The following is a 16,260-nucleotide window of genomic DNA, read 5'->3' as shown; positions in this document are numbered from 1 at the left end:
CTAGAGACCCTTACGGGTGATTGTTCGCGCTTTACAAATGGGGATTATTATTACTCATACCAGTGTAGGGTGTCAGTGTACATTACATCACACACATTATACAGAGAATCATACATATGTGAATCAGTCTATAGAAAATGTTATATAACACATAAAGGATTACAAGATGTAGGTGCCGTGTGTCACTCATACTAGTAGGCAGTATATTTTAAGAGTGTTTGGTCTGGAGAATTACTATCTCAGGATTTAAAATAACCCACTGTGGTTGGGGTTGGCTTTACTAATAAGAATGTATTTCTACCCACACAAACCCTTTTTCACAACATCAGAATAATGAAAGACTGGGGAAAAACATAACTTTCTAACCTTTACCATGTAGATTGCATGCAGCTATTTGATAACAGTTCATAGATCACTGTGCTATATTAGGATTGTAATTTATGAATTGCAAGTAAAAAAATGATCCCTGTTACAAAAGTAGTAATCCACTGAGCTATCCCAATAAAATACTGGTCTGTGCGCTGCCTAGCACACATCTTTAGCAGCAGGCATCTGTGCTACTTTGTGACAAAACTGCCTTTAGACAAAACTCTGATCTCTCTCTAGCAGGAACATTAATCACTGGAGTTATCTTACATTTTGAATGGTCATGGTAAGCTTGTGATTAACAAGTATTCATACATTTCTGATGGATTTAGAAGGGACAATGATTTACAGCCCTTCGTTGCTTAAATCAGGTGTCAAGATTGTAACTGTATTTTAAACGCAGAATCACACTGCTTCCTGAACTCCACTAGGGCAGAATTCACCATGCTTGGTCCTGGTTTGGAAAAAGCTCGACCCCCAAAAAGATTCAGAAAAATTAAAACAGGGGAAACCTCATCCAGTAATTTTAGCAACAACAATAAGAATATATTTGTTCGTATGTTAAATACATATAATTAATACAATAATATAATAAATATTAATAATAACAACTCATAATAATTAATCATATTAATAATTATAATTAATTAAATACATTAAATAATTATATAACTATTATGACTGCTAATCTTTCACACACATCACTGATTTTCAAACAGAACACTGGTTGTGACTTCTAACTTTAGTACTCCCGCCGCCAAAGCATAAAAAGCGGACTCTTTCTGCACACTGAACTTTTATGTGACTAGAGGCTTTGCTCACAAGTTGGGAAAACTTCAAGGCAGCAATCGGGCATTAACACATGTGAAAAACCCAGCCACAATCTGGATCTCACTCTGTGGCCACAGTTTCTGGATGATCTGCAGAGACACGGATATTGCTGTGAAAAACAGAGGGCTTCTTTTGTGTCAATCTGATCACTGTAAGGAAAGAGAAACTCATCGCGCTAAAGTTTTTAAATATTGTTACTTCATCAACACAGGATGTCTGAGGAGCAGTGCTTAATTTGACCCCGTGGTTGCAGGTGAGACCCACCAGCACTCATTTTTGGGGACCGGCACTTATGTTTCCTCATCACACTTTGATCCTGAATAGGAGAGAGAATAACACAAAGCGGAAAATAATGAAGAATAGAAAGACAGAAAACAGTGACAACGAAGGAAAGCCGGGATGTAAAAGAACCTCCAAGAGTGAGATAAAGGAGTAGTGAGTGTGAGGTGGTGGATGAAAGAGGCATGAGGTGGAATCAAGACCACGCAGCATTGGTATACTGCACCTCCCGACATTTGACAGCGCCCGCCGCGGGCTTCTGAGCCAAACCTTGGGTCCTGGCATTGATTCTTTTACAAATTGAGCACTGCTGGGGAAAGAAATTCAAACTGGATTTGCAACCACCAGAAAAAGCCAAAAGCTTGTACACTACTCACGTACTTTTCTTTTTCTGCTGCGGCATGTCTCTGCGGTAGGGTTTCTGCTAAAAGTGCTTTGCTGTTAATGGTGGTGACGCGGGATTCCTCTGACACCGTGATCCCAGCTGGAGATGTTCCCTCTCTCTGCTCTGTAGGTGTAAAAATTCACATGAACAGCACGACACGAAGAAAACCAACGGCGTCTTCCAACGCTAAATATCAGTCACCAGGGGAAAAATCGATTTTCAGAAGTTAGGGTACAGAGTTAATACTTTCTGCAGGTTTCACCACCAGAGGCGTTAGAAAATCACAGCTGGACGAGAAATCTCAAGTTCAGCCCAAAGTCGCTGAAAGTGGTATCCTCCAGCCTAAGACACAGCTGTTAATAGCCTCGTTCAAAACCTTGTTTGAGGACAAGTGTCTGGCATGTTCGCACAATAATGTGGTGCCTAAGCTTCTTAGAAAACAAAAAATGGTCTTTTAATCATTATTATCTGATAATGCATAAGCAATTTTCATTTTTTAATGGGAATTAAAAATATTCCTTCTTCCATAAGTGATTCATATGAAACATTGTGTAGTAAGTAGGCTTTTGGAAAATGGTTTAACTGTTGTGTGAATCGATGTGCGTGAGTACTATAGCAAATTACTTAATAAGTAGACAAGTATGCACATTATAGAAGTAATCATTGACTGGAAAAAAGTATAAGGTGTACGCATGTAAGAGAAGTAAACAGTGGCTATTAAAGAGCGGAAGGCGTTCCAGATCTATGAATTTTTAGATGATATTTATTCTTCTTTTGTACACTTTCTGGTCCAATGCTTGATGTTACATTTTCCAACAGTTTAAGGCTGCCACTGCGTGTTTCGCCCTCTGTGGTCAGCTGGTCAAGTTCTTTTTTAAGGCTGTTGATATAACTGCATTTAAACAGTTAATATGGGCCTGTTTCTTGGATGTTTTTGCCTTGTTTGCCTCATGTATGAAGAGGTATTGCACCATCAACTCAGTTTTAATGAGAATATACTGGAATCCAGCTTCCTTGGTATCCCACTATCTTTGCACGGCTGCTTTGCTTTTGCCTTTATATTAGCACTTTCTGGCCTCTGTATCAACCCATAATTTTCCCCTCTATGCGGGGCCATATTTCTCTTCTCACTGTTTGCAATCCGAATTCCAGCAAGGTGGTTCTATTAAACCTTCTTTGCTTTTTCTTGGTGGTTAAAATTCTGTTATCAAATTCACTGGATGTTTAAGTTCTGCTTCTGTCCCAGGAACTTCCTGCTTTGTTGTCCCAATGGAATGAGGCAACAGGGCACAGACTGGTACTGATATTTTTTCGAACTCCCCCTAAAACTGCTATCAGGTGTGACTTACATTTTTAGTGCTGGTAGTTTAATGTGGGCTTCGCTCACTTAGGGCGTCATCAGCACCATTGCTGTTGTTTACCTGCGAGCTCTGGACGTGTGCTACTTAGGCAGCCAAATGCCTGGGTAAACTTGAACCTACCCTTATTTCACAAAACCAAACAAATTCTTAAAATGAGAAATGCGAAATCACTGGGGGATTAAACTCATTATAGCATGGGTTTCTAGAGATTGAATGCATTTGCTCTCAATTTCCAATAAGTTAAAATCAGAGCCAATGGCTTGTTTATTTGGTTGACAAAATTATGTTCTCCAATACCGTTTGTTAGGTTAACAATATAGAAGGAAACATGTTGAGAGAACCCCATGATGGCTTGCAAAATCCTGATTCATAGAGTTTAATGGTACTTTTCCCCAGATAAAAGTCTCAAGAACAGAGGGCCCGATTCACAAAGGTAAACTGTGAATATCAAAAGCTGTGAGGTTAGACTATTCACAAAGGGCATTTACGAGTAGTAAATGCCCTTTTTGAATACCGAAAGTCGTAAAATTAGGCTTTAGTCTCACTTTATCTTTGTGAATCAGGCTCCCTGTCTTTATGTACTGCACTCTGGTGTTGATGACATTTGGCACCATCAGAACTCCCCCTTTAAAATGATGATGCAATCTTCTTCACCTTCTTGTATTTGTGGATAGGCCACTGTTTGGGTTATCCTCCCTGACCCATGCATAATATATTTCAAATGTTCTCTTCTTCTAGGAATAAATCAAGCTCTTTCTTCACATGTTTAGTGTCACAGCCACTCTTAACACAAGCATCAGGGAATCTGTTTGAGAAATAACACATGTTCTACCTTTTAAGTACTATTGTAAGAGGAAATTGCAGCTAAAGCTGGGTATTAAGTAGTGAATATGTTCATCTAATGGCAGAGGCTGTCAATAGTACACAATTAGTTCTGACCTGTCTTACACATTACAAATCAACAATGCACCCTTCCATGGCTGTGCTGGTGCTGTGGTTTTCTTTCTCATTTATCTCAATTTACTACTGCTTAGATGAATGTCCATGTTTTAGATGTTTCTCCATTTCTCGATGAACAGGGGATATGAAGGATATTAACCTGGTGAAGGCCCGCAGTGATAGACTAAGAAGAAGTCCAGCGTACCTTTGATGCTCAGGAGGAGCTCTGAGTGCTTCCGCCAGTGTTTGCTAAGTTCTTTGACGGTCTTGTTCTCAGGATCAATGCACTGGAGCTGCTGTAACCTGTTCTCTAAACCTCGGGCGGCTTCTAGGAGGGGAACGGGATCTATAGGAGAAAAATCCCAAAAACAGCTGAGTTTCAATTACTCTGACAAACTGTTCCAAACGGATGTTTTTATAACGCGGAGGCAGCCTGCAGACCTGAAACGTGTTTGCCTTTGCTTAGGAGAACATCTTACACTTGTAACATACTTTAGCACGGGCCAACTTACAACTTCGGTCAGCAAGGGCCCAGTCTGTGAAAGCACGGATGGCAAGAAAGCTTTAGATCCAATAAGCACTAGTAACTGGAACTTCAATATTACAGGAGGAAACGCTAAATGCACTGTTTCACCACAACAAGAGGAGAGTTAAGAGAGCTTTAAACAGGAACCTTAGTCATTAGTGTAATCAATCAAAAGAAGAATTCAGATGCTCATTATTTTTCACAAAAGCTGACTCCCCTCCTCATAACTGATATTTGTGCAAACGCGTATTACCTTAGATTTCTGACCATTATGAAAAAAAATTCACTGTGTCATAAGAAGAGAACTATTAACGTAAGCATGCCATGCTCGATGCTATAATCTAGAATTCTAAAATGTGTGTTAAATAAAATTGCATTTATATATGTACTGATGTTTTAATGCTGAGTTGTTGTGACGTTCCCAAATTACTTTAAAACACAGTTTGCATCTGAATATCTGAATAGACAAGACACAAAGCCATGCTGCCCCTTACTTGGAGGGAATTAAAATCCAGATCTCTGATTATATATTAGCGTAACAGAAAAATCACATAAGACAAAATATGAAGGATAAATAAGTACATTTTAACAGGGAATCGCCAAAAAGTTTTCACTAAAGTAGATCTCAACTATCTTAAAAAGAACAGCTAAACTTGTACGGAAAAAGTACAGAACGTCAATGATACACAGCTAACACAGATTTAAAGGAATTCTAGAAGGAGGAATCATTTCTGCCAACTAATTTACTTAAAAACCCAGAGGTCAAACATTGTACAATATGATTTGCTTTCCTGTCTCTACAAGAAATGTAAACATTCAACCGACCATAAGAGAATTCCAACCCTGAAAGCTTTTCAATTACTAGTAAATATAAGAATTTGGAAAACAGTGCCTGATTTATGTAAAATAAATCAATCATCTAAAATAAAATTACGGTAACTTATCCAAGACTTGGATGCAATGATTTTGAACACTATGTTGAACTTAAATTAATGTAGAGAAATGAAATATCCTGCAAGATGATCAGAAGCGGGGTAAAAGTGAGGTTCTATCTTATCCTCTATCAGTACAAAAACAGTAATTTATTGGAGACATAGTTTACATTCTAAATTAGAAGAAAATATTGAAAGTAGTATGCAAAGGTTTTATGCACTCATGCATCTGCACTCTGGGTATGGCTTCAGAGTGCAATAAGAGTCTGGATCGCCTCCAAGCCTGGTTTTGAAGATTCTGTTGTTTACAGGAACTGAATAGCTTTCTGACAATGTCTCATCAATAATGTGCTTAGGTCTGTTCCTCTCCAAGATGAACGTGTCATATTCATTGAGCTGTAGGCGAATGTTTTTGGTATTTGATGGGCAAGATAAAAGGACTATAACAACTCTCTTGTGTTTTTCTGCCATGGCTGAGGCTCAAGGACTGGGCACAGTAAGCAAAGGGAATGTGGGGGGACAGACTTGCATGCTGAGTATACAAATGAGTTGGGCTGTAGTCCGAGCATCACTTAAGTCCGGATTTTTGGAAAAGCCATGACTTTATTGCATGTCTGAATTCTAGATGGCCTTGGTGGTCTATCCTGCATGAAGATGGTCTGAGAGCTGTCAATATAGTTGTAGAGATGAGCTTGAATAAGCTTACAAGATTGAGAAGAGGGTATAGGAAATGGTGAAATAAACGGGGTGGGTGGAGCCCTGTTGTAAGGTAAAGAGCTGATCCGAAGCAGCATGCCAAATAGGGTTCTATGAATAAGGTACAATTTTATCCAGTTTAGAATTGTGCCCCATATCTCTGTGTCGCGGTCTTTGGACTAGTATTTTATGTCTACAGTGTCAAATGCTCAGGATAAGTCAAGTTGGAGTAGCATCATCAGAGATTTTAAGGTCCTCCCAAATGGAGATTAGTGTTACTTCCAGGTCTGAATTCTATTTGTCTTTCTGACCATAGTTTAATTTGTTGGAATACAGATTGAGATCTGGGAGAAAGCTTCCATTTCATTGAACGGACCTAGGAATGGACTAATAGTCATTTGGTCTACAGTTTGCTGGTCAGCCTAGTCAAGGCCCTAATTTTCTAGGGCCAGTTTGATGTAAGACACATTCAGCTTACATGGAAACTCTCCAAGTGATAGGGAGGAGCTGAAGTCCGCTCATACCAGTTTAGCAGCAGAGGATTGTAGGCCAAGGGCTTTGAAGATGTTTGGTGCAGTGTTATGCTGGGCAGCATCTTATTTATACATTTGATTAGATTACTGGTTTATTTTGGAAGAATCTTTCCTTAAAAACATTTACAACAAAAATAATCTCCCCCGGATGCATTTAAAACACACAATATATCACAAATCCAGTGCACCTGTAAGCACATTGAAGGAGCAGAATTTAGCTTGTGTGGTTGAGGGAAGCCCACTTTGGCAGTGAGAGACTTTTGTTTGATCTTGAGAGGGTAAAAGATCTCAACCCTGTAAAAGTTTACAATGAGGTGTTTTGCTAAGACAACACAGAGTTCGTGAGAGGGTCTTACATGTATTTAAATAACTCATTTGTTAAGGAAAAGCCACAACGTTTTGAGAGTAGTGAGAGTTCTTGGCTATTTTGATGGAGGCACTCTAAAGTTTGGAATGCCTTTTGAGGGCCTTTTCTGCTACAAAGTTTTTTACTTTTTCTTCAATTTCTTTCGTGGCATCTGGTTTCAATTTTTTGAAGACTTAAATCTAAGAAGAACCAACCAGCCTTTTGTACCTGGGCACGAAACTGTGTTGTTTCGACAGGACCACTGTATCAAAAACCCTTGTTAACTACAGGTGCAACTGCATTTTGGAAGAAAGGGAAGTAATGAGTTAAAGTTGAACATCTTCCAACATCTAGTAGATAATGATAGGTTAGAGGAAATAGATGATTACATTGCCATTGAGAGTGAAACTAATGACGCAGTGGTAGCTCTCTTCAATGGGGTTGTTTTCTGAGACTAAGATTAGTACTCCTGTAGTGCAGCTGAATAGATTACCCAGCAAATGGCATATTTGCGTTATGTTTGATATATGTTCTGTTTATTGTGATTTGGTGAAGGTTCTGGAGGAAAGTGATGTTGCTAGAAGTGTGATACCCAACAATATGGAATATCTGTGCAGTACTTGATCCAATACACACTATTGGATGTTCTTCCAGTTGCATGCTCCTGGGTGCCACGTGAAAGGCAATTGTGTTGCATTCTTGTGCTATTTTGGGGATGTGTGAGCAGTATTCTGTCTACCATGTCATGCTGATTCTTGGTGGTGTTTGCTGAATCCTCTCACTCACGACGAATCCCGACGACACCAGACTCTGCTTCCAGGAGGGAATGAAGAGCGTGGCAACCTGGATGAAGGACAGCTGCCTTAAGCTTAACTCGGACCCTGCAACTCCGCCTGGGACAACTCCTGGTGGCCCTCCGCCCTCGGGAACCCACCCACTCCTACAGACCATGCACGCAACCTCGGCATAATCCTCGACTCTTCCCTCTCCATGAACCGCCAGGTCAACGCCGTCGCTTTCACTAGCTTCAACTGCCTGAGCATCCTTCAAATGGATCGCCCCGACTGCAGAAAGACCGTCACCCACGCACTCATAACCAGCAGACTGGACTACGGCAACGCCCTATATGCTGGAATCAACAGATCTCTCCTACACAGACTCCAGACCATCCAGAATGCCGCCGCCAGACTCGTTCTCGGGACTCCTCGCCACGAACACATGACTCAACACCTACAAGACCTCCACTGGCTTCCTGTCGAGAAGAGGGTCACCTTCAAGCTCGTAACCCACGCCTACAAATCCCTCAACAACATCGGACCCAAATACCTCAACAAGAGACTATCCTTCCACGTACCCAAGAGAAACCTCCGCTCCGCCGACCTTGCCCTGGCAGAGGTCCCCCGGATCCGCAAGAACAGAACAGGCAGGAGAGCTTTCTCCCACATCGCAGCCAAGACCTGGAACGAGCTCCCCGTGAACATCAGACGCTCCCCAACCCTGCACACTTTCAGGAAGGACCTCAAGACCTGGCTCTTCGACTGATCCGGAGCTCCCCCCCCCGCGCCTTGAGACCCTCACAGGTTAGTAGTGCGCTATATAAACCCCTGATTGATTCATTGATTGAAAGTAAGTGATATGGTCTGTCTAAGGTGCTATGTTGGATGCTTGGTTGCAAAGCGGGACTAATGCACACAGTACTAACATATTACAATACTTAGTTGAGATTGCTGTCATTGAGGAACAATGTATACTGAATTATAACTATTATCATTACCAGCAAGAGGACTTGTATTATGCTTTTAATAAGATATAATATTAGTTTCCTTTACAACCAAAACACATCTCTGTTCCCTGAATGCAGCATAGAACAGCTTGATATTTCAATGGAAGACGTTTTGCTCATTACTTGCCTTATAGTATTGAATTATATTTTTTACTGGGAGCCATACTGAATTGGATACATAGGTGATCTCTTTGGCAAAAACTGGACAGTTTTAAGTCATATAATGGATAACAATGAGTTGAAGTCAGTGTGTCATCCATCGATGGAGGTGTGGGAGAACCTCCGGTGGTTGCACTGAAGGCTTCCTCGATGTATTACTAATGTAGTCTTTACCCCTCCCCGCCCATCAGTGCCCATCATTGGCAGCAGTGTGCCGCCGTACACCACGCAGATGTCAAAGATCTCACCAGATAGCACAAGTAGGAATAGATGTGTGATTGTGATTGCTTCCCCCGTGCAGCACCCTCAAGTTTGAGGGAGGCATCGCTGGAAAGGGGATCAATGTCTGAAGTGGGATCACCCACTGCCCATGATGTATGCGGTGGTGGGCGGAAGTAAAATGTAAGTGGCACAATAACAGATCAGTAGCAGAAGTGGGATTACACAATGAGTTCATAGAGCACTAAGTGTATACTGTGGTGGGTTGAAGTAAAGAGAGAGATAAAATAAATGAATAATGTCTGATGCACTGCCATATGCTGGCTCTTTCACAAGGAATACATCCTCACACAAAGTAGTTAATTTCAGTACCAGAGATACCTATGGCAATATATGCTTTTGCTTTACTGCATCTGTTGCATGTTGAAGTACTGTCTTAATTTTTTTCTCTTTTAGATGGTTTGCAGAACTTTCTGCATCACAGTATGGAGACAGAGATGTCCTTTTTCTTTTTTTATTGAGCTAATTCTTTTACATTACTAAACTCTGACTTGCACTGCACTCTCACTTTCAGCTCTTTTCACACTCAAATCGAATACCTCTGCATTCTATCTAGCCATGCTATTTAACGGGGAAGGTTTTATATGGTCTCTCGTTGAATGACTGACATGTAGACAGAGGGGAGACGGTGGCACTCATCCTTTTGGATTTGAGTGCCGCGTTTGACACCGTCTCCCATACCATCCTCCTCTCTGCCTTGAGGTCTGTCGGGATTGACGGTCCCGCACTTGCCTGGATTGCTAATTTCCTTTCTGACCGCACTTTTCAAGTCTTCTCTTCTTCTGCGGTGTCCACTGTTCATAACTCCCCTTATGGTGTCCCCCAAGGTTCGATTCTTAGTCCTTTGTTTTTTAACCTTTATGTAAGACCTCTTGCTTTTCTTGCTGAACAGTCGGGACTATCTATTTTTTCTTATGCAGATGACACCCAGATTATTTTCTCCCTTTCTTCGAATCAGCACTCCTCTTCCTCCTCTCTATGTTCTGGCCTTGCTGACATTGCCAACTGGATGCTGTCTAACAAACTCAAACTGAACGGCGACAAAACGGAGCTGCTCTTGTTTGGTCCGGATTCTGCTCTCTGGGGCCCACAACATTGGCCCCAGCAAATGGGACCTTTACCGGTGCCAACAACAGCAGCACGTAACCTCGGGGTCCTCTTTGATAATCAGCTATCCATGAGGCAACATGTGGTTAAAGTAGCAGCCACATGTACCACCATCATCAGGTGGCTGAGGAAGATCATATGGATGCTTCCCTCCGACACCCAGAAGTCAGTGGTCCAGGCCTTGGTGACATCGCGCCTGGACTAAGGTAACGTTCTACTTCTGGGTGCCTGCAAGGAGGTCTCCCGTAAGCTTCAAGTGGTCCAGAACATGGCTGCCCGCTTACTCTGCAACTTGCCTAGAACCTCCTCTGTTTCCTCATCCCTGCGCAGCCTGCATTGGCTGCGCATAGAATCTAGGTCTAAATTCAAAGCGTTATGCTTCATGCACCGTATTAAAGCTGGTAAAGCCCCTCATTATCTATCCACTCTAGTTCATCAATACTGTCCCTCTCGTATTCTCAGATCTTCCACTCAATGTAAATTTTCCGTTCCCCGTTTTAAACGTGTCAGAGCTGGTGGTCGCTCTTTTTCTTACCTGGCGCCCGCGCTCTGGAATTCGCTCCCCATTTCCTTACGGTCTGAAACGTGTTATCTTAAATTCCGGAAAGGAGTTAAGACCTGGCTGTTTTCTCTGTAATTGTCTCTTAACACGTCTGTCTGACCTCCTCACTCATTACCTGTGTCTCTAGCGCCGGGAAACCCAAGGGTAGCTGCGCGCTTAATAAATTCATATATAATAATAATAATAATAATGACTGCTGTCCAGGCCTTAATACAAATAATGGAGGAGATTCCTGAGGCGGAGACTGATGTAAAGAGATCATCTGAGGGACATGCAAGAGAGTCTGGAAAGTGGTTTTTCAGCCGTGGAGTTCCATCCAATCATGACTTGTCTTCCAATGGCTCTGAAGCTCATGACCATGACCAGTGCTTAATTTGAAAAACAATATATTAATTGCCAGGGCTCTCCTCAGGAGGCCACGGCATCTTGCACCACACATTGCCCCTGCCATGCTGTCAATGTTGATAACAACACAACTACTAACCATCACACACCTACAAGTGTGACAATTCAGACTATTTAATACCCACAAAGCTATAAGAATGGCTTGGGCGGCAGGTAATAGTTATTTGTAATGTATATTGAATTATTAATTAACAGTTGTTGAGCTCATTTCTAAATTAGCCAGACAACACCACCTTGTGGCAGACTGTCACAAGCCCCGGTCTTGACAATTAAGTGCCAGTGCTGAGCACCGGAAACCACCGGCTCAAATTAAGCACTGCCCATTACAGTTGTGATGTCCCTTCGCAAGCACAATCTTGGAAGCTGAAAGGCAGTGGCAGGGAAGTCCAATCTAAAACAGAGTTCAGCCAAAAATTCTTCCATTTACTGCAAATGCTGGATGTAAAGTCAAAACTGTCATTTTTTGCCTATTGACGTCTACCTTCTTTTTCAAGATGAAAACCTCCTTGAGAAAACTGTGCATCAAACATATTTGTGTCTAATGGGGGAGGATTGAGGCACTCTGGTGCACACCTGTGGATTCCAACTTCACTTGGATAGCTGAAAACATTTCTGTCCCTTTCCCTCAACACAGGTATAGTGCATAAACCAACCGTGCAGTCCTACCGGTCTACTTGTATGGTTTGAGCAACAACACTTCATTAACCCCTTCGCTGCGGCGCGAATTCCGCCGCGGCGCTGGGGGGGTTCGGGGTGAGCGCGGCGCCGCCATGCTCGTGACGGAACCACGCCGTCATGAGTCACGGGCGAGCTGTGCTCATGACGGCGTGGTTCCGTCACGACTCCGCCCACTCAGTATTTCGCCCGCACAGGCGGGGAATTAGTGCCGCGTGGGCGGAGCAGCCGCAGCATGACGGAACCACGCCGTCATGAGCACACGCCGCCCGTGGCTCATGACGGCGTGGTTCCGTCATGCGCTTGGAAGGGGTCAAGCTTATAGCCTTTATGTACATAATTTCCATACAGGAGTCCCACTATTTAGCGAGCTGCTCAAAGCTGGCACTGTGGCTTGCGGTACAATTTGAAAGCAATGCAAATAATTCTTCCAGGAGCTATTTTGTGAAAAGCTCCCAAAAGGCCAGAGCAGTTGCACTGTATTGGAACAAACTGCTTGCTGTCAAATTCTCAAATAAGCAGAAATATGGAGGTGACTACACTTGACAATGAGAGCACTTCTACAGTCACAGGTTAGGATCTGTTGGCAGACGTCCAAAAACCCAAATGCATACTTGATTACATAAAGTATATGGGTGGAGTGTCTAAAAATAACTAGGTACTACAACCATATAATGCGGGTCATAAAACTCACAAATGGTATAAGAAGTTGGCTACTCACCTAATCTAGTTGGCAACACACAATGCATATGTTGTCTACTGTCAGGCCACCATATGAAGACTGATGACATTCCTTTACTTCCAGCCATTACTGAAAGTCCCACTGCTATACAAGCAGTACTCGCGACCTCATTGGTTGTAGCGGATGTTGCAAAGCTGCAGAATCGCACCAGAGCAAAAGAGTTACTGACTGATTCTGCGGATACAGAGCTTTTGCTCTGCAAGAAAAAAGGCAGGAGAGTAGATACTACTCTCTCCAGTGCCCATGACAGCCTGACCTGTCTTTACCAACTTGCTACCTTATCCCACACAAATAAGAGTTATGGGAAACTGGCTGAAGTGGAGCAGACATGTCTTTAAATGACTGTGCATGCTTACATAACTTCCATGGCCAATTACTTGACTTGCTGTGAAGCCTTTTAAATTGTTCCATCTAATTTGGAAAGAAGTACTAAGACTTGTTCTTCAGAAATTGCCAGCATCCACAATACCAGCATTGTCACACTTTTCCTGATAATAAAAAGAAGTGTGGGAATACTGGGTGATAGAAATTTTGTGCCGATCCCTGCAGATTCCAGAACTTTCACTCACAGAAATTTGAGGAAAATGGGTGATTTTAGCCATAGTTTGAGATTTGCTGCGCACTGTAGGTAAGAAAAGGCAGTGGTATCCATGTAAGTCAGACCATACTGAACTCCCCTGGTTGTTTAGAAATGTCTGGGTTAGGGTGGCGGCCAAGCCCGAGCCTAAATTCTGCAGCTACTCAATTCACCAAAAAGCTTAATATTTCATGCACAGATGTGATGTCTCCATGGTGTATTGTGGCCCTTCCTGACAAGTGTACTATGCCCAGCCCCACAAGTAGGGTACTGTTTGTATTGGGAAAAGTGTGGGAACACAGAATAGAAGATCATTTGCTTTTATTATTTGGATTTCTCTGCATTTTGGCTTCCAAATGTAAGCCAGCGTGCAAGAAAGAACACATTTTGAAAATGCCCCCTGAATCACATGAGATTATGGGTAACCACAAATTAAAATACAAACATAACATAGTTCTCTGTCAAACCCATTTTTTATTCATTAGATTTTGCCATATATATATTAAAGCATGGTTGGTGCACAATGATAAAATCCTTATAGCTGCAGCTTAGTTGTTGGCTATGGATTTGCATGTTTATGGACAACCAACAAATACTATATATCCCTACTACAATAATGGTCTCTTAAATGGAACAGCACATTACGTTTGTAAATTGCCCATTGGGGCAAAACATTACGTACGAACACGTTGTCACCAATTGCTTTTTTTCCAGCCTATTTTAATGATCTTTTATTTCTATGGTTTGTTTCTCTCGGAAAACCTTGAACAATGTAGACAAATGGCCCCTTGCAGAATCTGAAATGTTGTCTAGTTTTATATTTTAAGTCATTTTTATTGAGTAATAACAAATGAACAAATGACAAATAGAAATAGAAATACAATAAAACATACAATAAGACATATCCTAAGTTATAATAGTACAAGTCGTAAAGCACCGGGAAATAATGATAACAATAATAATAATAATAATAATAATAATGATAATAACAATAATAATAATAATAAGAAGAAGAAACTATAGTTTGCTCAAGTGCCAGGCCAGGACATTCGCAGCGAATCGCATTAGCACACAGGTGGTCATACAAATATATCTACCACATGAGAGTTGACAAAAGATATTATGCAGCATATAGTGTGTCAACTGGAAGGTTATCACAATTGCGGTTGAAGGACTACAGTGGAATGCAGAGGAGCACAGGAGTGTCATTGCAAATGTGGTATTTCTAAAAGGCCTTACAGATTGAGGTGTAGTTTGGGTTTTCACGGGGGGTCTAATGAGAAGGATGAGGCGTCAAGGGACTTCCACAATTTCCTGTGTGATTTACACCAGGGAGAGGTATGGAGTGCCTCATCGTCTGCTCCTCTTAGAAAAGATAGCCATTCCTGCCACTTCCTAAAAGAGACCTCTTTGGCGTTTTTCCATTTACTCAGTATAACTTTACAAGCTAGAGTGAGCTTGAGATCTAGTAAGTAGCGATCCTGTGTATCCTCTATCTTAGGATCCAGAGCCCCAAGTAAAATATAGGAAAATTCCTTTGGAGGAAAGATGTTGAAGGTCTTATTTATGCATTTGTAAACCTTATCTCATTATGATTGTAATGTGGGGCAATAGAAGAGCATGTGGGCGAAGTTGCCAACGTGAGAATTACAATGCCAGAATGTAGGGCTGTCACTGAGCTTAAGTTTAAAAAAATTCTCGGGCGTCTAGTATGTTCTATTTATTAACATGAGATTGGTTTGAGATAGTATGGGAGATATTTTATTCGAGAATGGGGTCATATGAATTTTCTCCCAATCAAATGGGATGCTGCTGGAGTTGAATTCAGATTCACATTTCCTGTGCGATTTGCGGGGTTTGGGCTTTGCGGGGTTTGCCACTAGGCAGAGGTGGAGGCATTGCTATCATCTACCGAGACTCTTTCACCTGTAACTCCAGCGACGCACAAATCTCAGACTCTGAAAGCCTCCAATTCTCAATCAAACTAGACCCTACGAATTCCCTCTCAGGGATTCTAGTCTACCGTCCCACCGGCCACCCCGGCTCCTTTCCCAATGCCCTCCTAGACACTGTAGCAACACAGGCTCACTCCGTCACGAATTTTATCTTAGTGGGAGACTTGAACATCCACTTCGAAGACACTTCAGATTCTGGAGTAGTCGACCTGATCACTGAACTAGCGACCTCGGACCTCCGTCTCCTTAACTCAGGAGCCACTCACATCAAAGGCCACCTGCTAGACCCAGTGTTCACCAGCACCCCCGCGATGCAAGCAATAGACTCCATCCCCCTTCCTTGGACGGACCACTTCTTGGTCCTATTCCAACTTCCAGGATCCCTTAGGAAACCTCAGAAACTGCCCACCTTCACTAGAGGCAGGACTTGGTCCAAACTCCCCATTGAAGAATGGGCCAATACCCTGATATCTACTACCCCGACTCATGAAGATATCCCGGACAACGCCGATAGCAACTTCAGAAATTGGATCACGACCTCCCTTGACTCTGTGCTCCCACTCAGAATGCGCGAAGACAAAACCAACAACACGGGCTCTGCACCGTGGTACACCCCAGAACTTCGTCAGCTCCGCAAAAACTGTAAAAGAGCCGAACGGCTTTGGAGAAAAGACTGGCATAATGCCAGCAAAGAGGCCTACCACTCCTCAGTCAAAATCTATAAAACTGCAATTAAGCTCTCCAAAGCCTCCCACTATGACACCCGGATAAAGGAAGCCTCAAATTCCTCTAGGGAATCCTACCTCATCGTGAAGGAGCTTT

The 16,260-nt window shown here is 42.2% G+C and overlaps 1 protein-coding gene across 2 annotated transcripts in view; it reads right to left on the bottom strand.

Moving 5' to 3' along the window:
* CUX2 (cut like homeobox 2) overlaps positions 1 to 16,260 on the bottom strand; it is an 864,175-nt gene that overhangs the window by 177,313 nt on the left and 670,602 nt on the right. For both annotated transcript variants that reach the window (XM_085636433.1, XM_085636434.1), the window contains 2 exons: positions 4,367 to 4,507; positions 1,858 to 1,984 (listed from right to left, as the gene is read on the bottom strand). In XM_085636433.1, coding sequence (XP_085492559.1) covers positions 1,858 to 1,984; positions 4,367 to 4,507 — 268 coding nt within the window. The remainder of the gene's footprint in view (positions 1 to 1,857; positions 1,985 to 4,366; positions 4,508 to 16,260) is intronic.

This window comes from Triturus cristatus, chromosome 11 (genome assembly GCF_964204655.1).
Source record: "Triturus cristatus chromosome 11, aTriCri1.1, whole genome shotgun sequence".
Classification (NCBI taxonomy): domain Eukaryota; kingdom Metazoa; phylum Chordata; class Amphibia; order Caudata; family Salamandridae; genus Triturus; species Triturus cristatus.
This window is presented reverse-complemented; position numbering and strand designations above follow the sequence as displayed.